The sequence below is a fragment of the Bufo gargarizans genome, chromosome 4 (genome assembly GCF_014858855.1).
Source record: "Bufo gargarizans isolate SCDJY-AF-19 chromosome 4, ASM1485885v1, whole genome shotgun sequence".
NCBI classification, from domain to species: domain Eukaryota; kingdom Metazoa; phylum Chordata; class Amphibia; order Anura; family Bufonidae; genus Bufo; species Bufo gargarizans.
This window is the reverse complement of record NC_058083.1, coordinates 497,916,039-497,943,898: the sequence shown is the minus strand read 5'-3', so window position 1 is coordinate 497,943,898 and position 27,860 is coordinate 497,916,039. Positions and strand designations below refer to the sequence as shown.

General features: G+C 44.2%; 1 protein-coding gene across 2 annotated transcripts in view; it reads left to right on the top strand.

Moving 5' to 3' along the window:
- Nucleotides 1–24,548, top strand: part of PLEKHH2 (pleckstrin homology, MyTH4 and FERM domain containing H2) — a 144,345-nt gene extending 119,797 nt beyond the window's left edge. For both annotated transcript variants that reach the window (XM_044290007.1, XM_044290006.1), the window contains exons 20-30: nucleotides 1,332–1,511; nucleotides 2,627–2,724; nucleotides 8,585–8,762; nucleotides 10,300–10,455; nucleotides 11,529–11,626; nucleotides 11,758–11,899; nucleotides 14,006–14,139; nucleotides 15,593–15,722; nucleotides 17,072–17,158; nucleotides 21,352–21,486; nucleotides 23,087–24,548. In XM_044290007.1, the coding sequence (XP_044145942.1) occupies nucleotides 1,332–1,511; nucleotides 2,627–2,724; nucleotides 8,585–8,762; nucleotides 10,300–10,455; nucleotides 11,529–11,626; nucleotides 11,758–11,899; nucleotides 14,006–14,139; nucleotides 15,593–15,722; nucleotides 17,072–17,158; nucleotides 21,352–21,486; nucleotides 23,087–23,269 (1,521 nt within the window). In that variant the 3' untranslated portion in view covers nucleotides 23,270–24,548. The remainder of the gene's footprint in view (nucleotides 1–1,331; nucleotides 1,512–2,626; nucleotides 2,725–8,584; nucleotides 8,763–10,299; nucleotides 10,456–11,528; nucleotides 11,627–11,757; nucleotides 11,900–14,005; nucleotides 14,140–15,592; nucleotides 15,723–17,071; nucleotides 17,159–21,351; nucleotides 21,487–23,086) is intronic.
- Nucleotides 24,549–27,860: the final 3,312 nt, after the last annotated feature.

The following is a 27,860-nucleotide window of genomic DNA, read 5'->3' as shown; positions in this document are numbered from 1 at the left end:
TATAAACTTTAAATCACCCTCCTTTACCCATAATAAAAATACAAAATTAAAAAAATAAACATTGTAGGCATTACGTCCCAAAATCCCTGTACTATTAAAATGTTAATGTCTTTATGCTTTAAGCTGAATGCCTTAAAGGGAACCTGTCACCGGGATTTTGCGCATAGAGCTGAGGACATGGGTTGCTAGATGGCCACTAGCACATCCGCAATACCCAGTCCCCATAGCTCTGTGTGCTTTTATTGTGTAAAAAAAACTATTTCATACATATGCAAATTAACCTGAGATGAGTCCTGTCCCTGACTCATCTCACGTACAGGACTCATCTCAGGTTAATTTGCATATGTTTTTTTTACACAATAAAAGCACACAGAGCTATGGGGACTGGGTATTTCGGATGTGCTAGCGGTCATCTAGCAACCCATGTCCTCAGCTCTATACCCAAAATCCCGGTGACAGGTTCCCTTTAATGAAAAAAAAAAAATTATAAAAAAAAATGAAAAAGTCATATACACCCCAAATGGTATAACTGAAAACTACAGATCATACCCCAAAAATGAGCCCTCACACAGCTCCATAGATGTACAGGTAAATATTAAAAAAAGTTATGAATATGGTGATAAAAGGAAGAAAATAATTTATTTTTCAGTATTAAAACACAAGAAAACTGTACAAATGTGGTATGGCCATAATCATACTGACTCAGAGAAAGAAGGTAACAGATAAGTTTTACTGCACAGGGACCCTGTAAAACTAAACCCATAAAAGTGTGGCGGAATGACATTTTCTTCCAATTTTACTCCATTTGGAATGTTTTTTTTTTTTTTCAGCTTCCCACTACATTGTAGGCAATATTGAATGGAGCCATTAGAAAGTACAACTTGTCCAGTAAAAAGCATGCCCTTGTACAGCTATGTGAACGGAAAAATAATAAAGTTATGGTTTCAGGAAGGTAGGGAGTGGAAAACAAAAACGTAAAAAAAAAAAGGAGAATCGACCAGAGCTGAAGGGGTTAAAATCCACTTTGTTGGTATTCAAAATATGCAGTGACAAATTCAGGGTGTATCTGCTATATGTGAACAACCTCAATGTATTTACAGTCACACGTGGACCTACCCTGATAGTGAGCGGATGCTGTAAATTCATAGTCTTTTATAATGCAGTTTTCCTTGGTGTCCACTAGAGGGTGGTGGCGTCACGCAGAAGCTTGACCTTATTTCTCTCTAATCTGCGTATAATTTGCGTTTACTTATCTTGATACATCCATACCATTTATTTGCAGTATAACATAATAAGGTGCTGATTTTTATTTTTTTTGTACCTATGTCCAGACCTGCCAGCTTTTCCTCAATGCCGCAGTCGATTCCCCCGCCATAGACTATCATGTCTCCCTGGCTCAAAGCGCCCTGCAGGTCTGCCTCACCCATCCGGAGCTCCAGAATGAGATCTACTGCCAGCTTATCAAGCAGACAAGATACAGGCAGCCGCACAACCAGCCCAGTCCTATCCAGGTAAAGTGGGTGAGAAGCAAATCGGTGTGCTTTGGGCCCCCAGAGAAAGGGATTCTGAGGGCCCATCGTCCACCTCTGCAGAACATGTGAACATGTACTATTAATTACATAATCATAAATTCTAATTTGTAAATTAACCCATAAGACTAGTTTTGATTGTCTCGAAACCAGCTTGAAATGTGGTTTTCTGCTGGACTTTCAGGGCCAATATTATTTCAGTACTTGGGTCCAGTAGGGGATCCGGTAGTACTGTGGTGTCTTAGTCCAGCCCTGTTTTAGGAATTCCCCTCCGCCATACACTTGCATGCTCGGCCTCTACCAGACTCCTCTCCCAGATTTAATGCAGGGATCAGAAACCTCCGTCACTATTAAAGGGTAGGAAATTAACCCTGTCTTGACCAAACACACTAAGGCTACCTGCACACATTGCGGATTACTTTTGTTTTTTCCGCACTTATTTTCGTACAGAAAAAATTCAGCGTAAGGGGCAATCACACAACGGCTTTTTAGTGGAATTTTGGGGCGGAAATTCCGTCAAAAAACCTGCCTGTGTCCCTCATGTCTCCCATACGTCTCAGTGGCAGAGTGGCAGCTTATAGCTGCGGCCGCACTGATAAGGGACATGTCCGTCCTCGGCGCAACCTCAGCTTTAAGCCAACATTTTCCCGTCCTGCACTGTATTCCATTGAGTGGATAGGAGGCAGAAAGGACATGGCCATCGGCAGGTTTTTGACAAAAGCTCGGCGTGGATGTATGCGCCAAATTTACGTCGTGTGAACGTTCGCTAATACAGAACCAAAACATGTGTGAGATTAGACAAATCCCATGCCCTCTTTGCTTTTTTTCTTCCATGCAGAGATTGAGATATTGACCTGCCGTGCAGTTTTTGGATTCCGAAGCATGTCTTTTGCTTGTGCCATTTTTCGTGGAAAACTGCATCAAATCCACACCAAAAACCGCAAGTAACACATGCAGGTTTTGGTGCAGATTTGATTTGAAAACACAGAAATCCGCAAGGATATCTATGCAGAGTTTCTGTAAACCGCCCCCATTGTGCAGGTACCTAAGTGCACCTCAGTGTCACATATCTGATAGGTCTGTGTGTATTTTCACAGGGGTGGCAGCTCCTGGCCTTGTGTGTCGGCCTCTTCCTCCCTCAGCATCCATACATCTGGCTCTTGAAACTTTTCCTGAAGAAGAATGCGGATGTCAGGTATTCCACACTAAAAACTCCATTGGGCTCATCTTCCTGACCAGTAGGGCACACTTCCCCCAGGCTGGACCTTAGGGTTACATCTGGTAATGTTGCGGTGCCTCTTTACAGGGAAAGTGAAGCCTGCTCGCCAGGGTCTTGGATAATAGTAAACTAGACATTAGGCCTGTTACAATAACGGCCGCTAGAACAGTAGTGCATAAACATTAGTAGGAACAGTCTATATTAAATGGCAAGGGAACTTGACCACACTGACTGGTGGCTGAGACTGGTGGCTGTGGCTGGTGGCCGAGACTGCTGGCACTTACTGGTGGCTGAGGCTGGTGGCTGAGACTGCTGGCACTGACTGGTGGCGGTGGCTGAGACTGCTAGCACTGACTGGTGGCTGAGACTGGTGGCCGAGACTGGTGGCTGTGGCTGAGACTGCTGGCACTTACTGGTGGCTGTGGCTGGTGGCTGAGATTGCTGGCTGCGACTGATGGCTGAGACTGCTGGCACTGACTGGTGGCGGTGGCTGAGACTGCTGGCACTGACTGGTGGTCGAGACTGGTGGCTGTGGCTGAGACTGCTGGCACTGACTGGTGGTCGAGACTGGTGGCTGTGGCTGAGACTGCTGGCACTGACTGGTGGTCGAGACTGGTGGCTGTGGCTGAGACTGCTGGCACTGACTGGTGGCTGAGACTAGTGGCCGAGACTGGTGGCTGTGGCTGAGACTGCTGGCACTGACTGGTGGCTGAGGCTGGTGGCTGGGATTGCTGGCTGAGACTGCTGGCACTGACTGATAGCGGTGGCTGAGATTGCTGGCACTGACTGGTGGCCGAGACTGGTTGCTGTGGCTGGTGGCCGAGACTGGTGGCTGTGGCTGGTGGCACTGACTGATGGTTGAGATGGCTGGCACTGACTGGTGGCCGAGACTGGTTGCTGTGGCTGGTGGCCGAGACTGGCGGCTGTGGCTGGTGGCACTGACTGATGGTTGAGATGGCTGGCACTGACTGGTGGCTGACACTGCTGGCATTATGATTGGTGGCTGTACGACTGGCACTGACTGCTGGTGCTAAGACTGCTGGTAGCGACTGGTAAGTCAGACTGCTGACAGGGGCTCCTCTCTATATGACTCATAGTGCTGTGACTGACGAACAGAAATGGCAGCTGGGACTGACTAACAGAAATGGTGACGCTCCGACCTGCTTGCCGACACACAGGTGTGGGTGCAGCAGGCGGCATGTGGAGCTCCGTGTCCTAATTGGTCGGCGCGCTGGTGTGAGCGGTGCAGGGGGTGTGTTATTATTAGGGTTATTCCTGCAGTATTGAAATCTGTTGCTAAAGGTAGTTGTGCATTGTGTGTGTATATATATATATATTTTATTTTTTTATTACTCTTTTAATAAAACTAGGTAACCAAAAAAATGACTGTTCTGGCACAGTTTTTATTATTTATATTTTTACAATGTACACCTGAGTAGATAATGTGATATTTTTATAGAGCAGGTCGTAACGATGCGGCGATACCTAATAAGTCTATTTTTTAAATTTTATTTTGGATTTACACAATAATTTATTTTTTTTATCATGTTTTTGTGTTTCCTTTTTATGAAAGCCTTATTTTTTTGAGTGATTGTCTTAGGTACGATCTCATGCTGGAAGAGATGATAGTGATGGGTACCATTTGGGGCACATATGAATTTTTGATCGCTTGGTATTACACTTTTTGTGATGTAAGGTGATAAAAAAATGGCTTTTTTGGCACATCTTTTATTTTTTATTTTTTTGGTGTTCACCAGATGGGTTGGATCAAATACTATTTTTATAGAGCAGGTTGTTACGGATCAAAGCGATGCCTAATATGTGCATTTTTGAAAAATAAATCATGTTTTTGTGTTTCCATTTTCTAAAGGTCATATTTTCTATTTTTTGGGCGATTGTCTTAGGTAGGATCTCATTTTTTGCGGATTGAGATGACAGTTTGATTGGTACCATTATGGGGCACATATGACTTTTTGATTGCTTGGTATTACACTTTTTGTGATGTAAGGTAATAAAAAAGTATTTTTTATAGAGCAGGTCGTTACGGACATGACAATACCTAATATGTGCTTTTTTTAACTTTATTTTATTCAATAAAAGCATGTTTGAAAAAAAAAAGCCATATTTTTTTATTTTTGGGACAATTGGCTTATGAAGGGGCTCATTTTTTGTGGGATGAGGTCACGGTTTGATTGATGCAAATTTTGGATACATATGACTTTTTTGATCATTTTTTTTTATACAATTCTTTGGGAAGTGCAGTGGGCAAAATTGCAATTCCATCATTCCATCATAGTTTATTTTATTTTTTTATGGTGTTCACCATGCAGTAAAGGTAACATGATCATTTTATAGAGCAGGTCGTTACGGGTGTGGCTATACCAAACCTGTTTAGTGTTTTTATTTATTTTTCTTTTTAAAGGATAACTGTCACATTTAGACTCTAATTTCAATTTTCATATATGTAGTTACTAATAACATGATATTCCAGAATCAGTTACTATTAGACTGACTTAGGGCTCTTTCACACCTGCGTTATAGTCTTCCGGCATAGAGTTCCGTCGTCGGGGCTCTATGCCGGAAGAATACTGATCAGGATTTTCCTAATGCATTCTGAATGGACAGTCCGTCCTTCAGGATGCATCAGGATGTCTTCCGTTCCGGAACGGAACGTTTTTTGGCCGCAGCAAATAGCGCAGCATGCTGCGCTTTTTGCTCCGGCCAAAAATCCGGAACACTTGCCGCAAGGCCGGATCCGGAATGAATGCCCATTGAAAGGCATTGATCCGGATCCGGCCTTAAGCTAAACGTCGTTTCGGCGCATTGCCGGATGCGACGTTTAGCTTTTTCTCAATGGTTACCATGCCTGGGACGCTAAAGTCCTGGCAGCCATGGTAAAGTGTAGCGGGGAGCAGCATACTTACCATCCGTGCGGCTCCCGGGGCGCTCCAGAGTGACGTCAGGGCGCCCCAAGCGCATGGATCACGTGATCGCATGGACACGTCATCCATGCGCATGGGGCGCTCTGACGTCATTCTGGAGCGCCCCGGGAGCCGCGCGGACTGTAAGTATACCGCTCCCCCGCTCCTCACTACTACTATAGCAACCAGGACTTTAATAGCGTCCTGGCTGCCATAGTAACACTGAAAGCATTTTGAAGACGGATCCGTCTTCAAATGCTTTCAGTACACTTGCGTTTTTCCGGATCCGGCGTGTAATTCCGGCAAGTGGAGTACACGCCGGATCCGGACAACGCAAGTGTGAAAGGGGCTTTACCCCATATTTAATAAGATTCAGCCCTTAGCAACCAGTCTGCATAAAACTGCAATTTCACTATTCAGTTAAGATGGCCGCCTCTGCCCTCACCCTGAGGCTAATCCCGCCTGCCCTCACTAGCCAGTAACAATAGCCCCCCCAAAAGTGTCAGTAACCAGAGCCCTCCCCCCTAAATGGTTAATCTCCTGCAGCACAAAGGGGTCCTCCTACCAGATGTTGCTTTCATTTTATACACTGAGCAGATGCAGATCTCCCTTCCCTGCTCTGCGCTGCTTCAGCTCTGCATTGTCCTAGTCTGCTGAGTGAGGGAGCGTCTGCCAAGCGCAGGGACAGGGAGAAGTGCACACAGCCCAGGCACTGTTATCAGCTGCTGGGGAGGACCTGGCTGTCAGTAATGTGACTCTTCACGCAGTGTGCTCCGTCTATCATGCCTAGCAACCCTATTTTAAGCACAGGTAAAAGTAGGCAGTACAGGGAACAAAAATGCGGAATTAAGGGGTAATTGAATACACAGTGAAAATTTGAAATAGGGCCACCAAGGTGATATTAATCATATTTCTATATTTTACACATTTTACATCATCAAGATTTTGGGATTATGAAGGCTATGTATCTCTCTCTCAGCCTACTTTATCATTTTATCATTTTATATATTGAAACAGATGTATGTATTACATAGTACCAAGATACCAGTGGAACAGATATCTATTTTTTATACACAGGAGTCATGCTCCACTGGTAATGCATATCTCATATAGTTTTATTGTATATTTTTATATATGAGCATAGACACCTAGATGTTACTCATGCCATCTATTATGGTTGAATCAATTCTAATAGGAGAATTTACAGTGCAGGTTGGCAGTAAAATGATATTATCCATTTGGAGACTAACCCTTTCTTCTGCAATATAAATATAAATTACATATATGACCTATGAAGAATACACAGATTGTCATAAGGAATTTATTTGACATCAAAACGTATGTTCCTTAAGAAAACCGCACCAATACCGCTAAAAAACGCTTGTATATCCCATGTATTTGAAAACTAATCCGGTGATCCAGGTTTTTGGAGCTAGTTGGAAGTATAAAAGGCGGAGTAAAACAGGTGTAGCTGGACCACTGACGAAGGGAAGGAGTTCCCGAAACGCGTCTGGGCCGTACACCTGTATTAGAAGCATCTCCGCAACAGACGCATGGCCATGCAAACAATTTAACTAGCGGAAGAAGCAAGACTCTTGAGACGCTAAGTACAGAACTTCGAACCACCGCTGTACAGTCCAGGGTTACACCACGTCCGAAATCCCGCGAGACTTGGGAACAGCTGATCATAGATCACAGACACCACGAGGGAGACGCCGGAACGGCCGCCTGCAGCCTATCCACCGTACACGTCCGACGGGACGTCCTCGAAATCAGAGGAAGGTAGGAACACTATCAGTCCAAACCTCACATGGTGAGGTGTACCTTTGGAAGGTGCATGTTTTAAGATCATTGGCGTCTAAGGAGATCAAGCCCTGATTATATGTGGTGGTGGACATATCGAATCCTCTTGCACTACTGTGGGGCTGCTATCGGAGCAGCACTTAAAAGCCAGCGAACTCCACTGACTATTGCAATATGCGCATGGGATACTAGAGTATAGCGGCAAAACCTATTTACTATATTAGCAGCACTGAACAGAAAAGACTGTTATTATTCAACCTATTCTCAAGTGGCATTTGTATTGTTTTTAATGTATCCATTAGATTTTAGTTTATAGGGTCCATTTGTATGTCATACTGTTATATGGTTATTTAATAAATTATTTTATACACTACTAATTGATTCCAGGTGTTGAGTGCTCGCCCTCACTTTTAATTTTATCACAATCCAATACCCCCCCCCCCCCAAAAAAAAATATACGACTTTTGGCGGCTCGGATGCGGACCCAGTCACTTCAATGGGGCCGCAAAAGATGCGGACAGCCCTCTGTATGCTGTCCGCATCCGTTGCTCCGTTCCATGGCCTCGCAAAAAAATATAACATGTCCTATTCTTGTCCACGGAACGCACACGGATGCCATCCGTGTTTTGCAAAGCTGCAATTTGCGGACCGCAAAACACACCACAGTCGTGTGCATGTAGCCTTAGCCCCCTTAGGGGCTAGAACCCTTGTCCTATTCACTGTAATAGAGCTCTATTAGGGTGAATGGGACCTCACACTGTCTCTGCTGCCCTGTGCTTTGTGCACACGGCAGCAGGGAGCTTACCATGGCAGCCAGGGCTTCAGTAGCATTCTGGCTGCCATGGGACCCGATCAGAGCCCTAGGATTACACCCGGCCTCTATGACTGTGCGCTGTGATCCGCCGCAATTAACCCCTCATGACCTAAAGGGTTAATTGCGGCGGATTGCAGCGGCTTAGAGGCGGATCGCAGCGACATAAAAGCGACAAGGATATGGTAGAAGTTGTAGTGTGAAGTATATTGTGGCTACTGAGATATAAATCCAGCGCCGCTGCTGTAGGATACTGTATGATATATGATGCGACCCTCATACTTTTTGCCCCTTGTCACAGAACCGAGGCTGGAAAATACGCTATATACTGCCAACGCTGTGTAGAAAGAACCCAACAAAATGGAGACCGTGAAGCCAGACCTTCCCGGATGGAAATTCTTTCAATTCTCCTTCGCAATCCATACCACCATTCCTTGCCCTTCAGTATACCTGTGCACTTCATGAATGGCACATACCAGGTGACAGCAATACCATGAGATAGATAGATAGATAGATAGATAGATAGATAGATAGATAGATATGAGATAGATAATTAGATAGTTGTCACATATACTTTTGGTTGTCGGTTTCTAGAGCACAAACAGCTGAGATTACAGTATACAGACTATATACAGTTAGGCTCTGTTCACATCACCACGCTGTTCTGCATCTGTCACACAATGGAATCCAAGTGTTTGACTTTAATACAGTTTTTAACTGAACTTTACTGAAGTCTTAAATTTAGAGCAAACAAGCAAAAGTATTAAAGTAATAACGATTGTAAAGAATAGCTTTGACCCAGGCAGTGATGGTCTCTGTTCAGGAGCATGCCTGGGGAACGGGAGACTCCCTCTCGTGTTCAAAGACCTCACCTGCCGGTTGTCTCTTTATCACAGTCCTTTGCACTGGGGCACTCAGCAATTCCTTTGTACTCCTTAGGCCTCATGCACACGACCGTTCTGTTTTATGTGGTCCGCAAAAAAGCCGCCCGTGTGCCTTCCGCAATTTGCAGAACGGAACGGGCGGCCCATTGTAGAAATGCCTATTCTTGTCTGCAAAATGGACAACAATAGGACATGTTCTATTTTTATTGCGGGGCCACGGAACGGAGCAACGGATGCGGACAGCACACGGAGTGCTGTCCGCATCTTTTGGGGCCCCATTGAAGTAAATGGGTGGGCATCCGAGCCGCTAAAACGGCGTCTTGGATGCGGACCAAAACAACGGCCGTGTTCATGAGGCCTAACTCTGCAGTCCTCATAGGCCCTATTCTACTGTATCTGAGGAGCATCATACTGCAACACACTCCTCTCTTGCTAAAGCTTTTTACTGCCCTCACCCTCCTCCTCCCACCTCCCAGCCCTTCCCCTGTGCTCTAGAACCATCTATTGGACAAGAGGACACACTGCGATCCCTTGTTAGGCCTCATTCACACGTCAGTGTTTTGGTCAGTGATTTCCATCAGTGATTTTGATCCAAAACCAGGTGCGGCTCTAAACACAGAACAGGTGCAGATCTTTCCCTTACACCTTATGTCTGTGGAGGCTCCAATCCTGTTTTTGGCTCACAATCACTGATGGAAATCACTGACCAAACACTGACGTCTGAATGAGGCTTTATAGATTTAAGACTCATTCACATGTCAGTGTTTGGTCGGTGATTTCCATCAGTGATTGTGAGCCTAAACCAGGATTGGAGCCTCCACAGAGATGAGGGAAAGATCTGCTCCTGTTCTATGCTTAGAGCCGCACCTGGTTTTGGATCAAAATCACTGATGGAAATCACTGACCGAACACTGACTGTGTGAATGAGGCATTATAGTGGTGTCCATCATGTCCCGCCGAGGTTTCCGTCATTTTGCATGCAGCACGTGCTGTGAAATGTGATGGATTCTGTGACAGAGGCTCCCAACCGAGCCACCTATGCTGATGTGAACAGAGCCTTACTACACATGAGGATTGAGGCGCACAGTGAGGTACGCTTGAGGTATTCTGCTAACACCCTTACTGATCATAGGTGGTGGGATTTGATGCATCTACAACAGTAGAAGAATTTCTTTGCACACTGAACCAAGACATAGGTATGAGGAACCCGGCACAGTCTGGATTTGCTTTGTTCACCGATGATCCATCAGGAAAGGAGCTTGAACATTGTCTGCAAGGAAACATCAAGGTGCGTACAACTGAATATTGCACAAAGAGTTAGGATTGTGGAGTCCACAATGACAAAAAACTCCAACATTGCTGCACAAGGTAGTTTCCATCGTACAAGAAAAGTCACATTTCTTACAGGCTATGAACACCTTTGGGGGCAATTTTTTTTAGAATTGCATTTTACTCATTTTGGGCTAAAAATTGTATTTTCACCTGGTTTAAACATTTTCAGCAGTTTTTGTTCTGCAGGGTTAAAGGGGTTAGCCAAACTATAAAACATATCCCCAATGCCGGGGCACCTCATATAGATTATACTTACACCCCCCCCATTGCTCCTGGTCCACACGCGGTTCCCGCTGCATCTGCCAGTAGCGTGGATCAAACCATCCGGTGATGGCCAGGGAGGCTCGTCCCTGTTGCGGCCTGCTATTGGCTAAACTCTCCCCCCTTCCCCTTCCTCATTGTCAGATGTTTTGATTTGCGCGAAGGGGAGATGCAGCTGCGGCTGTGTGGGGACCATGAGTGACGCGGGTGCCGGGGAGCGGGCAATTATAATCCGTATGAGGGGTCCAGGTATTGGGGGGCATGTTTCATGGTTTGGATAACCCCTTTTAAGGGGTTATCCAACACTAACAAATTCTCCCCCATATGCCAGGCCCCTCACACTGATTCTACTTACCTGGCTCCTGGTCCGGGCATATAGGGGAGCATTTGTTACGTTTACCGTACAAAATTTTAAAAATGTATATGTGACTGGAAAATTGTAAAAAGTTGTGGGGATGAAAAAAACACTAAAATGCAATAAGGAAAATTGGCTTGGTCTTTAGGGGGTTAAAGGAAATTTAATGTCTCCCATTTGGTTTTTAGGTCCAAAATGTTGTGCAAATTCATTATATTTATTACATATATTTATTTGTTCATTACTTTATGATTATTATTGGAGGTTCTCTGGGATGTAGATATTAATGACCTAAATGAGTGCAATGCAATCTTCAGAAGAGTTGGTTGAGAGCCCAATTTCACAACAAGGTATACGTCCTATGATTTCTATATACCTCCCTCGATTTCACCTCATTTTTTTGTCTTTACCAGATTTGTGACATCATTTCAAAGTGGGAGCAGGCATCCAAGGAGCAGCTACCTGGGAAATGTGATGGCACCCGGACTGTACGGCTCACGTATAAGAACAGGTGCTGGACCCCAGAGGCCCTCTCAATCACCTTCAATGCTTCATACATGGCATTAGTTCTGCGTAATGAAGCGATACGCCATAACCGCTGGGCTCTGTACCCATTCTGACTTTTTCTCCCCCGTGTTACAGGCTGAGTTTCACTGTGCAGGTGCGAGGGGAGACGGAGAGAGAGAAACTGCTGTTAATGTACCAGACGAATGATAAAATCGTTAATGGCATCTTTCCAGTAAATAAGGAGCTGGCACTGGAGCTGGCGGCTCTGCTGGCCCAGGTAACCTCTGAGAAATGAACTATGTATACCTTTTAATGCAATTTCCAAAGCAATTACTTTTAATGAAGCAGTCCGCTAATGTGCAGTACACTATTAACCGCTAATTATACAATTTGAATTCCCGATCTAAAGATGGCTTCCCAAGGTGGCTTAACCGTCCCTCCATCTCTTAGTCTTATGCAGGTGGATAACAGATGTTGAAAGCCAAGGTATTATTAGCGTATTGTTTTAATGGGTCTACGTGCGCGGTAATGTGCCTAATGTATGGAATAATGGCAGCAAAGTGGCTTCAAAAGAAAGACTCAAATCGGTATGGGTTCTTTCTTACATAAGCTCCTTTTTTCTACGGGAAGTGGCTTTTCCCTTCAAGGTTCTGATAAAACATAATTTTGCACATTAAGAAATGAAATGAATGGACGCAGGTTTCTGAAGCCATCTCGAGGGCAAGTGGATAAATCGAAACATTGTAACATCATCACAGGATTTAGAAAAATAAAGTACAGGTCCAGTGCAGGGAGAAACTGGTTTGTTGGCAGAATCTCCGATCCCTGGTTTAAAGGTACAGTAAACACAGAAAAATACCCAAAAAATATTACTCTCCATTATGGTCCATTCACACATCCGTATGGATCCACAAAACACAGACACCGGCAATGTGCGTTCTGCATTTTGCGGACCGTACATCGCCGGCACTATAATAGAATATGCCTAATCTTGTCCGCAATTGCGGACAAGAATAGGACATGTTCTATTTTGGACCTGGAAGTGCGGATCCGCATTTCCACATCCGGGCAGCACATCGTGTGGCCCCATAGAAATGAATGGGTCCGCAATTCCGTTCCGCAAAATGTGGAACAGAATTGCGAACGTGTGAACGGAGCCTTTATCTGCTTTTCCCCTTGGTCCTATTTTGTCTCGTATTGCAATAAAAATGGACAAATACATGAAGACATTTTCTCTCTGTGTGTCCCAGAGATCGGCCATGCCCCTCCTGCTCCTCCTCACTATCCTGTGTCTGGCTGTAAGACAAGTGGCTGCAGCAGGAGACTCTCCCCTTTAACTTTTCTGCAGGAGAAGAAAAAGATCATTAATCCCCCTTGGCTAACCCTGCTCTCCTCTGCTAGTCACCAGTCGAAATGGACCTGATCGGCAGTAGATTAAAAGGGTTTTCCAAGACTTTTATACTGATGACTTATCCTCAGGATAGGTCGTCAGTATCTGATCGGTGGGGGTCCGACACTCGAGACCCCCGCTGATCAGCTCTCCTGTGACTTATCCTCAGGATAGGTCGTCAGTATCTAATCGGTGGGGGTCCGACACCCGAGACCCACCGCTGATCAGCTCTCCTGTGACTTATCCTCAGGATAGGTCGTCAGTATCTGATCGGTGGGGGGCTGACACCCGAGACCCCCCCTGATCAGATCTCCTGTGAGAGCCATGGCCTTCTCTCAGCTTACCAAGCACAGCACCGTACATTGTATAGCGGCTGTGATTGGTATCGTGCTCAGCCCCATTCACTTGAACGGGGACCGTACTGCGTGTAGGCCATGTGACCAATGAACAACGCGCGCCGCTGCCTTTTCAAACACCTGATCGGCGGGGTGTCGGGTGTCGGGTGTCGGATCCCCAGTAATCAGATACTGATGAGCATCTTGGTAGGCAGGTTAGACATTTTTTGTGTACCAGTAGAAACGGCAAATATCTTGAAAATTTTTCCTATTTTACAGCTTTTGCCCCTTTTTTCTTTTAGTTTTTAAAACTGTTGAGGTAAGTGTAAAAAGCGAGTAAAATGTATAAATGGCTCACTATTTGGTCCTTATAAAGTAATTGCCAGCTGCATGGTCTTCTCAGGGACATAGCTGCGCTCCTTCATCTGGGGCAAGAATTTGGTTGAAGCCTGAAGCAGAAAGCTCCGTCCACTGTATAGCGGCTCAGCTCCCACTCAATATCTAGAATGTGGACATCCCCTTTAAAAAGAAACTGTGGCTGCATGCCTGTATAAGTCACACCATTCATTTACACTGAGTATGGCGATCAAGCAGGATCACTTACTGGTAGTGTCGGCTAGGTACAGAAAACATATCACTTGCTCATCTTTTTTTGCAGGTGGAATGTGGAGATTTTGAACGACCCCTCCAAGCCACAGCTAATCAACTAAAGATGACCCAGACACTGAGGCAAACACTGGAAAAATTTTATCCAAAGAGGTATAGAGAGGACTGTACAGAGGAGCAGTTACGGTAGGTTCCCACCTATCCAAACCCAAGGCAGACATTATTCTTGGTAAATGTTTTCAGCCCCTTCATGGGGGAGATATCTAGCACTTGTTCAGAAGATTAGAACAACTTAAAGGAAATTTGTCACCAAAAATTTTATCTGCAAGTTAAAACGAAAATCTCCTTTTTTTTTCTAATTTTAGTTTATTTTCTGATTATAGATTTTTTTTATTCTATTTTCTGAACATGATTATAGGGGCGGCCATCTTGTCTGACCTGTTCTTAAAAACATTTACAAAGCATTAAAAAATTGCTTTACAGCAGCCCCATTGTCCATAGACACAATGGACAGGAGGGGGATCTCATTGACTTTTGTGGGACAGTTTTCTGGGCATGCTCTGTGACCTGTGCGGAGGTCATTGTACAAGGAAAGAATAGATAAGCTCTGGCAATCACCTACTGTGAATAATGAATCCTGTCTTATCTATACACAGAGGTGATATCATTACAGGCAGGACTAGAATGACAGATAAGCAGATAACTGAAGTAAAGTGATCTGTACAGACCAAGAAGTGGCTCCTATTATAGTGACCAGTGCAAAAACTGCAGGATTTTATGGTTTTAAATATAGATGTGATATGGAAAATTAAAAATAACATAAATATTTATTTAAAAATAGGTTAAACATAAAAACGCAATTTAAACAATAGCTCTAAAACAACACACAACCAGAGGATCCAATATTTAAAATCTCATTATAATGAATGTTATTCTTAAAGGGGTTTTCCGCCTTTTATAAAGTGATGACCTATAGGTCATCGGTATCAGATTGGTGGGTGTCCGATCACTTGTTTGCAGCAGCCGAAGTTCCAGAGATTAAAAAGTGTATGGAGATGGAACACCCCTGATCCTTACACTGTGTAGTGGCCATTCTCAGGTATTAGAGCCGATGTTCTTATTCAAGTGAATAGGAGCTGAGCTGCAGTACCCCGGCATGGCCACTAGACAGTAGATGGAGCCTTCTGCTTCCCGCTCCAGCCATCTTTCGATGCTGGAGGCTGCTGCAGATAGCTGATCGTGGCGGTGCTGGTGTCGGACCACCACCAATCTGGTATTGGAACCTATATGGAATATTTTCAAAAATAATACCCATTTAAGAGCAAAGTTGGACAAATCAAGCAGTTTCATTGGGGCTGTCTGCCTTATGTGTATGGGGTTTTGGACGTTTCCCCCCAACAGATGATATTGGGGGTAAAGTTGGATCGAAGATGTTGAATTTAATCAGCTCAATCCACTCTGCGCACCGAGAACATATGCACGCTCTGCTCCTTTGGCTGACAGGTATTGAAGGTTTATGGGCCCCTTAGCTGTTCCCATTATAGGCTCACTGCTTGTGAACTCTAGTGATTACTCTGTGGTCAGGAAAGGGGGCAGGGGATCAATCCAAACTGATCTGTTGCCTATTATTTTACTCCAGGCAGCTTAACCAACGGCTAGCAGCAAGATGGATGGCTCTCCGGGGTCACAGCACTTCAGACTGCGTGCGAATATATCTTACGGTTGCAAGAAAGTGGACGTTCTTTGGTGCTACTCTTTTTCCAGCAAAAGTAAGAAACCACGTGCTGAGCAGGATATGGGGGCTGTGCAATGTTTCCACAGGGGCCCAGTAGATAAGGGGGATCACTTTCACCCTAAGAGTGCGACACACGGCACAGTCATGGCCATACAGGCCGTGTTGGGCTCTAATTAAGCTAATTAGGACTGCGCTGTGTAGTTGGTCTGTATTGTTAATGGCCGCAAAGCACCCGCAATTCCATGCGTTCATTAACAATACAGAGCGTCTTAACAGTGCGGTCCTAATTAGCCTGCTGGACCACACCCTGTGGTCATACTGGTAAAGCAGCTACTGTCTACTAGATTTCAAATGGTAAATGAGCTAATGAATTTCATGGTTCACTGTTACTGGAGAATTGCTTGAGAACCACCAGGGGGTGCTATATGCTTAACGACTGGAGGACAGTTGCTTCCACTGGCACCCTCTGCTGTCTGCATCTAGAAATGTTAACATAGTAAGATAGTTTGTAAGGCTGAAAAAAGACATCCGTCCATCCAGTTCTGCCTGTTATCCTGCAAGTTAATTGAGAGGAAGGCAACCCCCCCCCCCCCCCCCCCCGAAATTCCTTCTGAACTCCAATTAGGCAATCGGAATAACTCTCTGGATCAACAAGCCTTCTCCAGAAGGGTTATCAGTATATTTCACAATGTTGGCTAAGTACATGTCCCTTGTGAAACTCATAAACAAATTTTCCTATCTCATATGGAAATACTAGGGTCAGTTTTCTCAGGAAGTGTCTTGGACGGTTGGCAGAAATGGGCGTCACCAAAGGAGGACATGCACACGCCATACGTTTGTCTCCTATAGTCAAGACTTGCAGAGAATATATCACATTTATTTGTTTCTTTCCCTTATTAAAAGCAGATAGTGACACAGTTTATTCTAATCAGTTTAATAATAATTATTATTATTTTATCTTGTTGCTGCTAACAGCGTCCAGAGAAATGCTTTAAAAGCAGTCATGGATCATAAGAACCTGTAAACAACTCATTGATGTCAATGGGAAAGTGTTGTGGACATGCTGTGTGAGCTTCGCAGAGATCATTGTGCAGGGAGGGGAGTAGATAAGCTGTGACCATCACCACTTACGTGAATGGTGGATAATGTATCTGTGTTACCTGTTATTGTAATGCTGCTCTTGATGATAAGGAGTTGACTACCTAGAGCTGATCTCTACAAAACAGGAAGTATCAGCCTATGAAGCTCTGTGGCCATTGGTGAAAACTGCAAGATTTCTGGATTATTATTTTTTTTTTAAATAGTGACATGGAAGCTTAGCTTGCAGTGCGGTGCCGTATGGTGGCAGCAACATAAAGCTAATATTTCTCTTTCTATCTACAGCCTGTATCCCCGACACCCTTTGATGGAGCACTCGTCTGGCTGGCTGTACATGAAGATGGAATAAGTGTTCTAGAATATGCCACTATGGTAAGCACTTACCTAATTACCTGTAAGTCTGTACAGATGCCAAACAGTACTTAAAGGGATTCTGTCATGACATTTTAGGCCTATAACCTAAACATATGGTCAGGTCCGTACTAATAACCTGAATCCGAAACTGTCCTTATTAAATGTGTCAATTTTTTTTAATTATGGAATTAAATATACAAAATAGTATAGGTGTCCGTATAAGTGAATATTAGCCTGGAAATTGGACTCTTTTAAAATGTTGCTTTTATTAGGTTTACTTTAAAAAGCATAAATATATATACACCCTCTGATAACCGGGTATCCAAAATAATAACAGGACAAGATGTTGCCCAGCTACCACCGTGAATTGGTGAAAAAAAAAGTGAATAAACAAGATAATTGAGATACGTATAAATTCCAGGGGCATTAATGACATTTATTGGAGGTTGGGGAATGGGTAGATGGTTGGGCACCTTATTAAGGGTATTTGGGATGGTTCTCTCCCTGTACCCGCCCTGAAATAATCCTCTGCCCAGGGATGAACCCTGATGGTGGGATCACCCTGTCCCCGTACCTACCCTGTCTAGCCCTGTACAACCCTGTACATTTGGAATTTTTTATACAAATGATGTCAGTTTTTTACCCCGACGCGTTTCCCCACTATGGTTCATCAGGGGGTCGGTTAGGAGATAGTAATAGATAACATCATGCAGGATGATAAAACAGGTAATTGATAGATATATTTACTGTGTCCTGGTAGATGCCATGGGGCAGGCCATGTAGGAGGAAGAGAGGACTCACACTTATTCTCCTGAAGAGAAGGAGATGTCACATGTTAAGTGTCCCCCTGCGGTATGGACTGCCGCCTGCCGTGCCTGTGGCTCTATTAGCACATAAAACAAGTTTTTATAACCCGTCATTCACCTACCTAAGGTGCCCAAGGGGACGTCGCTTTAAACAATGTGCCTGGCTGCACCCATCTCCGTCTGGTGCCCAGCGCCGTCTTCCCAGTTGAAATCTCTGCCCTCCCTGTCTATAGTGCTGCCTTCCTCCCCTTAGCGCCGCCTCCGCAATCGTCCAGTCCCTCAGGTTATGCCTAGTGCACACACGCGGGATCTGGCTGAGGGACCGGACAATTGCGGAGGCGGCGCTGAGGTGAGGAAGGCGGCACTATAGACAGGGAGAGCGGTGATTTTAACTGGGAAGACGGCGCTGGGCACCAGACGGAGATGGGTGCAGCCGGGCATACTGTATGAAGAGACGTCCCCTTGGGCACCTTAGGTAGGTGAATGACAGGTTATAAAAACCTGTTTTATGTGCTAATAGAGCCACAGGCACATTTAATAAGGACAGTTTCGGATTCAGGTTATTAGTAGGGACCTGGCCATATGTTTAGGTTATAGGCCTCAAATGTCATGACAGAATCCCTTTAAAGTGACTCTCCACTTTTGACTACCCCTATCCATATGGAGGGGGAGGGGGGGGGTTATATTAATCCGTTGCTCTTGCTATAAGAACCACTGTTCTCAAAATCTCTTATACAGGAGTAGTTCTGCTGTGTGATTTGTACATGCAGGGGTGGACTGCCACCTGAACCATACACAGCATATATAACATATACACTGGGGATAGGTCATCAACATCCGATCGGCACAGGTTCGATTCCTGGTAACTCCCACCAATCACAAACTTTGGCATTGAAACCAGGCATCAGAACTACACAGCGCCATCCATTGTGTAGTGTCTGGGCCTGGTTACTGCAGCTGGGCTCTCATTCACTTGGATTAGAGCAGCGCTGCAGTTACCAGACATGACCCCCACTCAGTGGACAGAGCTGTGTAGTTCCATTGATCAGTGGCGGTTCCAGGAGTCAAACTCAGGGGAGTAGCTAAAGGCTCATGGGTCCTTGTGCAAGAGTTCAGCTTGGGCCCCCCTTCCTTCGGTGCTTTCTGGCCGGGGCCGGGAAACACATAGCCTTCGTGCTGCCAGAGGCAAAAATTGAAACGGCACCCCCATGCCAAATTCTTGCCCTAACCCCTTCCCTCCAGCCAGAGGTGTAACTTGACCTGCATGCACTTTCTATAATACCAGTGTCTTTTTATGCAGCGCAAGGGTCTTTGGGCTTCTGGCACCCCCTATATCTACGCCCCTGGTCACACTCCGTTCAATTTTATATTGCTGACCTATCCCAAGGATAGATCATCCATAAGTAAAACCCTAGTCGTACCTGCATGCATACTGTATTACATATAGTGTCACTTGGGAACGCTGTTGTCATTATTGTTTTGTGACTGTTGGTATCAACACTGACGTATACATGCATGTTAGTGACCTAATTAGTATAAATGAAATGAGAATTATTCTGTGTTACCATGAAACCCATTGGCTCCTTAAAGGAAACCAAGGGGGCAGTTGATAAAAGGCTGTACAAAAGCCACACATTTTTGTGCAAGCAACATTTTGTGCAAAAATGTGCAACTTTTTACATTTTTTACGCCAAATTTGAAATAAGTAAGTGTGGCTTGATAGACGGAGTCATGGCGTTTCATGGTCCAACTCATCTGCCATCATTTATGCCGAAAACTGGTGAAAATAAAATGCAAACCTGTGCTGAGGCATAGCTGTCATAGATTTGCTTCGTATGAAGCATGCATACTGTTGCTCCATTCATGCCTTTGGGATAACTTCTTATAGCTGGAACACCCCTTTAAATTCATTAGGCTAGGTCAGTGATGGCTAACCTTGGCACTCCAGCTGTGGTAAAACTACAACTCCCAAGATGCCCCGCTTGCTTGGCTGCTCTCAGAACTCTATAGAAATAAATGGAGCCTGCTGGGAATCGTAGTTTCACCACAGCTGGAGTGCCAAGGTTAGCCATCACTGGGCTAGGTCTACACGACGACATTTGTCGCGCGACATTTTGTTGCACCAATGTCGCACGACAATTTTTATAATGGCAGTCTATGGTGTCGCACTGCAACATGCAACATGTTGCGACTGCGACGCAACAGTCGCAGAAAATCCATTCGAGATGGATTTTTCTGCGACTGTTTTGTCGCAGTCGCAGCATGTCGCATGTTGCAGTGCGACACCATAGACTGCCATTATAAAAATTGACGCGCGACATTGGTGCAACAAAATGTCGCGCGACAAATGTTGCGCCCTATCTGTCGCGCGACTTATTGTCGTGCGACAAATGTCGTCGTGTAGACCTAGCCTTAGTCTCCCATTTGTGATCATCTAGCAAATTGGCCGCCCTGAGATGCAGATTTATCCAAATTTTACTATAGGTTCGATCTTCAACATCTTCTAGAAATAGTCTGATACCTGGAATGAAGAGGAAGGCTCACTAAAATGGCATCTGTCAGCAGTTTTGTACCTATGACACTGGCTGACCTGTTCCGTGTGCGCTTGGCAGCTGAAGGCATCTGTGTTGGTTCAATGTTCATATGTGTTCGCATTGCTGAGAAATATGATGTTTTAATATATGCAAATGAGCTTCTAGGAGCAACGGGGGCGTTGCCCTTACACCTAGAGGCTCTGCTCTCTCTGCAACTGCCGCACCCTCTGCACTTTGATTGGCAGGGCCAGGTGTGATGAGGCTTTCATTGCCTGGCCCTGTCAGTCAAAGTGGAGAGGGCGCAGCAGTTAGAGAGCTGAGAATCTAGGACAGGGGTCAGCAACCTCCGTCTCTCCAGCTGTTCTATGGAAGTTACAAAAACAACCAAGTGTGCATGATGGGAGTTGTAGTTTCTTAGCAGCTGGAGTGCGAAGGTTTCTGATCCTCGCTCTAGGTGTAACGGCAACGCCCCCGTTGCTCCTAGAGGCTCATTTGCATATATTAAAACATCATTTTTCTCAGCAATGCGGGCACATGTGAACATTAGGTACAAATCTACCGACAGATGCCCTTTAAATTATAATAAACTCAAAAATTTCATTTTTCAGTCACAAAACGTTTCCTGTAGGTGTATTAGTAAAATGCTAAATGACTTATTTATGGATTTATTACAAACCTGCTCTGAAATCAGACGCGCTCCAAATGTGACGCTCATATGTCCCTTCGGGGGGAAAATGGCAGTGGTGGAGTCTTTTATTAAGTAAATGCCTCGCTTTTGTCGGAGTCTTTCATCGCAGTCGTTGTTTGAATTGGAAATACAAATAATGTTTTGCCATCGTTTTTTTTTCCTCCCACTCTTCTGTTTCTTAAGAGGTTGCTGTTCACGTACGTACACAGGAGTCTAATGACCTTCGGAGGTTACCGGGATGACTTTATGCTGGTAGTTAACACGCAGACAAAGGACAAGTCAACTGAAAAACTTCTGTTTGCCATGGCAAAAGTAAAGGTAGGTACATTAGCTGAAATCCACGCCAGCCGCTCGGAGGTAGGCTTTCAGGAATAAAGTACTCTTATGTGCTAGGATATAAAAAGCATGAATTAAGCACCTGCGGTTTAAACAAAGCCATGTTTATTATCTTAGCTGGAAGCTCGGAGAGGGGAAAAAAAGCAATTATAAACTACAAGACCGGGGGATGTCATTACAAAATGCTTGCTCTTTTGTTCGTCTAGTGGTCTTCTCACCGGGTTCCAAATTTCACTCACACAAATAAAATGTGGCGACGTAAACGAGAGAAGCTTTTCTGCCGAGAAGCCTAGATTGCTACCATTAAAAATAACAGGAGCAGCAGCACCTGAACAATATTTTCTGCTGGCGGCGCAACAGATGGCGGCACGGAGACGGCACTTATTATATTAATTTCATTAGTTGGACCATGTAAAGTAGATGGGCCTGGACAGACTAGGTGTGTTAACCCCATACGGACAAAGCAAAAAACTTTTAGTTTTTCCTTCTTCGAAGAGTCATGACATAGCCGTCCGAACCCAAGAAGGGCTTTGTTTTTTTCATTGTATTTTTGTTTTGGATCCATAGCAAAGGACAACTTAGTTTTTGCTCTGAAGCATCGGAAGCCTTTGTTTTGATTTTTATATATGTGTTTTGCTCCATAACATAGGAGGCCTTTCTTTCTTAATTTTTTTCTGAATAACATAGGAGGGCTTTGTTTTTTATTGCATTTTTGCCCCATAGCATAGGAGGTCTTTGTTGTTTTTTTTTGTTATTTTATTTGCTTTTTGTGCTTTGTTATTTTTTTTTGTTTTGCTTTTTCTTCCATAGGAGGCCTTTGTTTTTTTATTTTTATTTATTTATTTGTTTTTTTTGCTTCATAACATATAAGGCCTTTGTTTTTTCGTTGTTGTTTTTTTCCCTCTATAACATAGGAGACCTTTTTTTTTTTTTTTATTTATTTATTTTTGCTCCATAACATAGTAGAGCTTTGGTTGTTTTTTTTTTGCCTTTTTGCTCCATAACATAGACGGCTTTTTTTTTCCCGCTTTTTTATGTTTTGTTTTTTTTTTGCTACGGAGCGCTTTGTTTTTTGTTTGCTCCATAGCTTAGGATGCTTTTGTTTTTTTATTTTAGATTTATTTATTTTTGTTCCATAACATAGGAGAGCTTTGTTTTTTTGCCTTTTTGCTCCATAACATAGGAGGCTTTTTTTTCTCGCTTTTTTATGTTTTTGTTTTTTTTTGCTCCGGAGAGCTTTGTTTTTTGTTTGCTCCATAGCTTAGGATGCTTTTGTTTTTGATTTTAGATTTATTTATTTTTGTTCCATAACATAGGAGGGCTTTATTTATTTTTTTGCTCAATAGCATAGAAGGGCTTTGTTATTTGCTCCAGAAATCTCCCACGTCCACAATCTCTGCTTTCTCGTCACTGTCTATTGCTTCCAGAACTTTTATGATCTGCCATAGAAATATAATAAAAGGTGAAAAATGAATGGGTCTCACTACTCTGGAAAAAATAATAGCAGTTACATATTTTGGGGCAGGAGGGGTTTGCATAATTGGGACAAATATATCATTTTTAATGTTCTTTTGTGTTTTAGATTTTGGAGATAACGCTGCTGATTGCCAGCTACATAAACACAACCCAACAGCAAAAAGTGGTCGCCCACCACCTCTCTGCGCCAGCTCTTCTCTCTGCCCAAGAAGAATCGAAAAACAAACACATGGGGAGCCAGCTGCTGCTGTCAAACAACCGACCAACTAAAGGGCCTACCTTATTATAGCGGAGATAAAAACCGAACCAATAAATAATATTAATATAGTTATGTATATAGACGCGTAGACCAAAAGAAGATAAGAAACCTTGGGTCCAATAGGTGGTATCACGCTGCTTTCAATAGTGGTTGTGTTTTAATGGTGCCATAATAGGGATGGCAGAGACAAGGTTCCCACATCGCCTTACTGCTGCATGTGTTCCTACTCGCCCTGCCTCAGGACTGCTAGTGGTCTGGGTGCTTATGTAATGGCATATCGATGATGTGTGTTCCTGATTGGTTTAAGTAAATGAAGGCCGAGGACATCTTCTGATACAACCAATAATTAGAATTAAATACGTTCCGGTAACACGACTGAAGGTTGCGAAGCGGATAGGAGTTATACTGCATACATTACTAGAGGATGGTGCAGGTATAAATAATGCGGCGCCATCAGTTCTCTGCCTGTGTGTGGAGATCAGATCTTCAAAGCTTATATGAATTTGCTGATTGTAGAGCGTCTGACATTTTGGAGGTCTTGCTTTTTTAAAATAGGCTAATCTCAGTACAGGATTTACATCTCAGGGGGTGAAGGTAGGGGTGCACCACCATCAATGAGGCCAGGTGAGGCGATCGCCTCAGGCAGCACCAGGTAGGGGCAAGAAGGGGGCAGCCGAAGGGCCATTAGGTTAAGACATTGGCATTGGGGGGGAGGGGGGGGGGGGGCGCTGTATCAGTTTTTGCCTCAGGCAATAGAAAGGCTAGGTGCACCCCTGGGTGTAGGCAGAGGCTTTCTGACACCCGACGAGCAGGTCCCATCTTAAAGGCTTTGCATCTTTTTCTTTTTTTACTTATTGCATGTATTACGTGGAGAAAAAAAAAATTCAGTCTTTTTTTTTTTAAGCATTTTTTACCGTTTTTTCCTTCTACAGCTTGCATGCATTACAATACATTGCAAGCTGCGTGATTCCTTTCCATGTCAAACCCAACAGCCAGGCTCCCTGTCGGCACAATCTCTTGCCTTCTTCTGAATATTTATCTAAATTTAATTCTGATCACATCTTATCCGCTGGAGACTAAATGAACATGGAAACCCAGCTGTGGGGATTGGCACAGAAAAAAAAACAGGCAGCTTGCAATGTATTGTAACACAGCTGCAAAATCAAACCAGTTAAAAATGATTAAAACCAATCCCCAAAAGGTCACATAATACATGCAATGCACTTAAAAAAAAAAAAAAAAAGGTGCAGAGGTGTCCAAATACTGTTCCAAAGTAAAGCGGAACATTGCGGTGCGCTCCTACTATATCTAGCGCCCTCCGCTGCCTCCTTCTTGTCTTTCCCACAAAACTCTGTGAGCAAAACTAAAATATAAATACCCCTCATTTGCATATAAATAAAACACTTTTTAGTGATTTCACATGTAAGGCCTCCTTCACATTTCCGTTTTTCACTGACGTGTGCTCTCCGCATTTTCCACGCGTACATTGATTTAAATGTGTCTGTTCACATTTCAGTATTATATTACTGACCATGGGTCAGTAAAAAAATCATGGAGACCAAGCACGCTCATTGAAGTCTACGGGTCTGTGAAAATCACTGACACAATGTGGATGGCGTCCGTGTTGTATCCGGTTTTCACTGAAGACTAATAGGAGATTTTTGGAAAATTGATTTTCAGCTGAGCAACTTCCGTGAATTACGGATGACACATGGATGGTAAAAACGGACACACGGACCAACCACGGATCCTTCACGGACATCTTCACAGGTGAAACACGTTTGCTTTTTTTTCACGGACGTGACACTGACACGGAAATGTGAACGAGGCCTAAATGTTCTCCCAGGGCCACCTGTAGGCACATATAAGTAAACATAGCTCTGATGAATTGGATCCAGCACCCATATAAGAGGTGTTCCCTGGCAGTTCGGTGCCTGGGTGCAACTTAGTACCAAAACTATCGGAAAATGCGTGATGCATCTCAGTTAACGGAAAGGGATCAATCTGCTTCAGCTGCAATAGACTGGTCCAAAAGGGAAAGGCTTTTCTATACTGAGGTCCCGTTCACATTTCCGTGTCAGTGTCACGTCCGTGAAAAAAAGCTTACGTGTTTCATCCGTGAAGATGTTCGTGGAGGATCCGTGGTTGGTCCGTGTATCCGTTTTTACCATTTGTGTGTCATCCGTAATTCACTGACGTTGCTCAGCTGAAAATTAATTTCCAAAGAATCTCCTATTAGTCTTCAGTGAAAAACAGAAGCAACACGGACACAACACGGATGTGTGTCAGTGATTTTCACGGACCCATAGACTTCAATGGGCGTGCTTGGTCTATATCACGGATCAAAGTAGTGCATGTCTCCGTGACCCACATGGGTCAGTAAAAATATACTGAATTGTGAACAGACACATTTAAATCAATGGGTACGTGTGCTGTCTGCATAAAATGCGGACAGCGCACGTCAGTGAAAAACGGAAATGTGAACGAGGCCTGAGGTGGGGATAATACACGACAGCCCACATGCACATGTTCAGAGGCACTTTATTGCCTAGAGATATACACGTGATAATCCGATTATTACTGAATAAATGATTATTCTCGTGACTTTATTACTTCGATAATAACACATAAGAACCGCGGCGTAAGCTTCTCTCCATACATTATATTCAATAATTGCTTACGCGATTACTGCTACATTACTGCTGTGTGTTGTATGTGAAGTATTACTGGTATTCATTCTGGGAAGCTTGAGCCGTATATTCCTACGAATGTACTAAGTAGGTTAATTATTGAAACATCCATTCAAAGCCATCAGATTATCGCTGCGGGAATGTACGCCCTGTGTATACCCCAGGTCATACAAGACAAAGAGGAATATAATATTCTATAGGTAGCATACATACTGAAAGCTGATATCGTATCTAGTTTTGATCAATTATTGTGATTGTCCATATTGCCTCCTTTGCTGGCTTGATTTATTTTATACACTGCTCATATCCAGGGGTTATGACCACCGCTGCAGCACAGATGTGACGGGAGTTGCTGCGCATGCGAGCCTATGCGCCGGCCACCAGAGAGGCCAGGGCTTTTTCCTATAGTGAGCAAGCACGACCACCACTGCTGGATTGTAGGGTGGTCGTAACCTGAGTGGTATGGATCAGTAATACGAAGTCTAAAGAGTTTTATGGGTCCACGCCTCTGGTTTTACACAGACTTAGTTACAATCTAGCTGTTGATTTTTAGTGGGATCTGGGAGAGAATAAGGGTCCGCATGGATACAACATATACAGCAGCGCACATAGCGCCCTCTGGTCCATGCACGTGGCAGAAATGGATCCCATCTGATAAAGTGATATCATTAGGATGCCATCCATTGAGGCCGAACCCTGGGACCCCACAATCCTGAAGAGGCCACAGCGCTGCTTTAGTGCCTCATTCCCCTTTCGTTGTTTTCGGCCCCCTTGCTTTGCAAAGATCTGCAACCGTCCCCATTCACTTGGATGGAGCTGTACCTCAGTTCTCCTGCATCGGGTGGTTGGGGCGCCGCTGTGCAGGGAAAGGGGTGCAGTATTGAATCAGCAGTGCAGCGCCTTCAAATCTCAGGATCAGTTGGACCCGCACCGATCATAAAGTGGCAGCAAATCCTAGTGATATGCCATCGCTTTATGAAATGGGAATACCCCTTTAGGGTCCATTCACACGTCCGTGGTGTGTTGCGGACCCGCAAATTGCAGATCCGCAACACACCCGGCCGGCACCCCCTATAGAAATGCCTATTCTTGTTGGCAGCTGCGGACAAGAATAGGACATGTTCTATCTCTTGCGGAGCTGTGGACCGGAAGTTCAGGGCCACGCTTTGCAAATGCGGAAGCGGAGAGCACATAGTGTGCTCTCCGCTTCACGTCCGGGCCCATAGAGAATGAATGGGTCCGCACCCGTTCCGCAAAATTACGGAAAGGGTGCGGACCCTTTTGCGGACATGTGAATGGGGCATTAGGCCTCTTTCACACGACCGTATGGCTTTTTTAGTGTTTTGCAGTCTGTTTTTCACGGATCCGTTTTTTGTTTCCTTTGTGTTTCTGTTGCGTTTTTCCGTATTGGAATATACAGTAATTACATATAAAAAATTGGGCTGGGCATAACATTTTCAATAGATGGTTCCGCAAAAACGGAACGAATACGGAAGACATATGGATGCATTTCATTTTCGTATGTGTTCCGTTTTTTTTTTTTTTTGCGGACCCATTGACTTGAATGGAGCCATGGAACATGATTTGTGGGCAACAATTGGACATGTTCTATCTTTCAACGGAACGGAAATACAGAAACGGAATGCATACGAAGTACATTTTTTGCGGAACCATTGAAATGAATGGTTCTGTATACAGACCGTATATGGAACGCAAAAAACGGCCCGTATACGGAACGCAAAAAAAACGTTCGTGTGAACGAGCCCTTAACCCTGGGTTCACACCTGAGCGTTTTACAGCGCGTTCAAACGCGCTGTAAAACGCTTAAGACATGAAAACCAATGCTTCCCTATGGGAAGGGTTCACACCTGGGCGTTTTACAGCGCGTACGAACGCGCTGTAAAACGCCCGACGCTCAAACAAGTACTTGA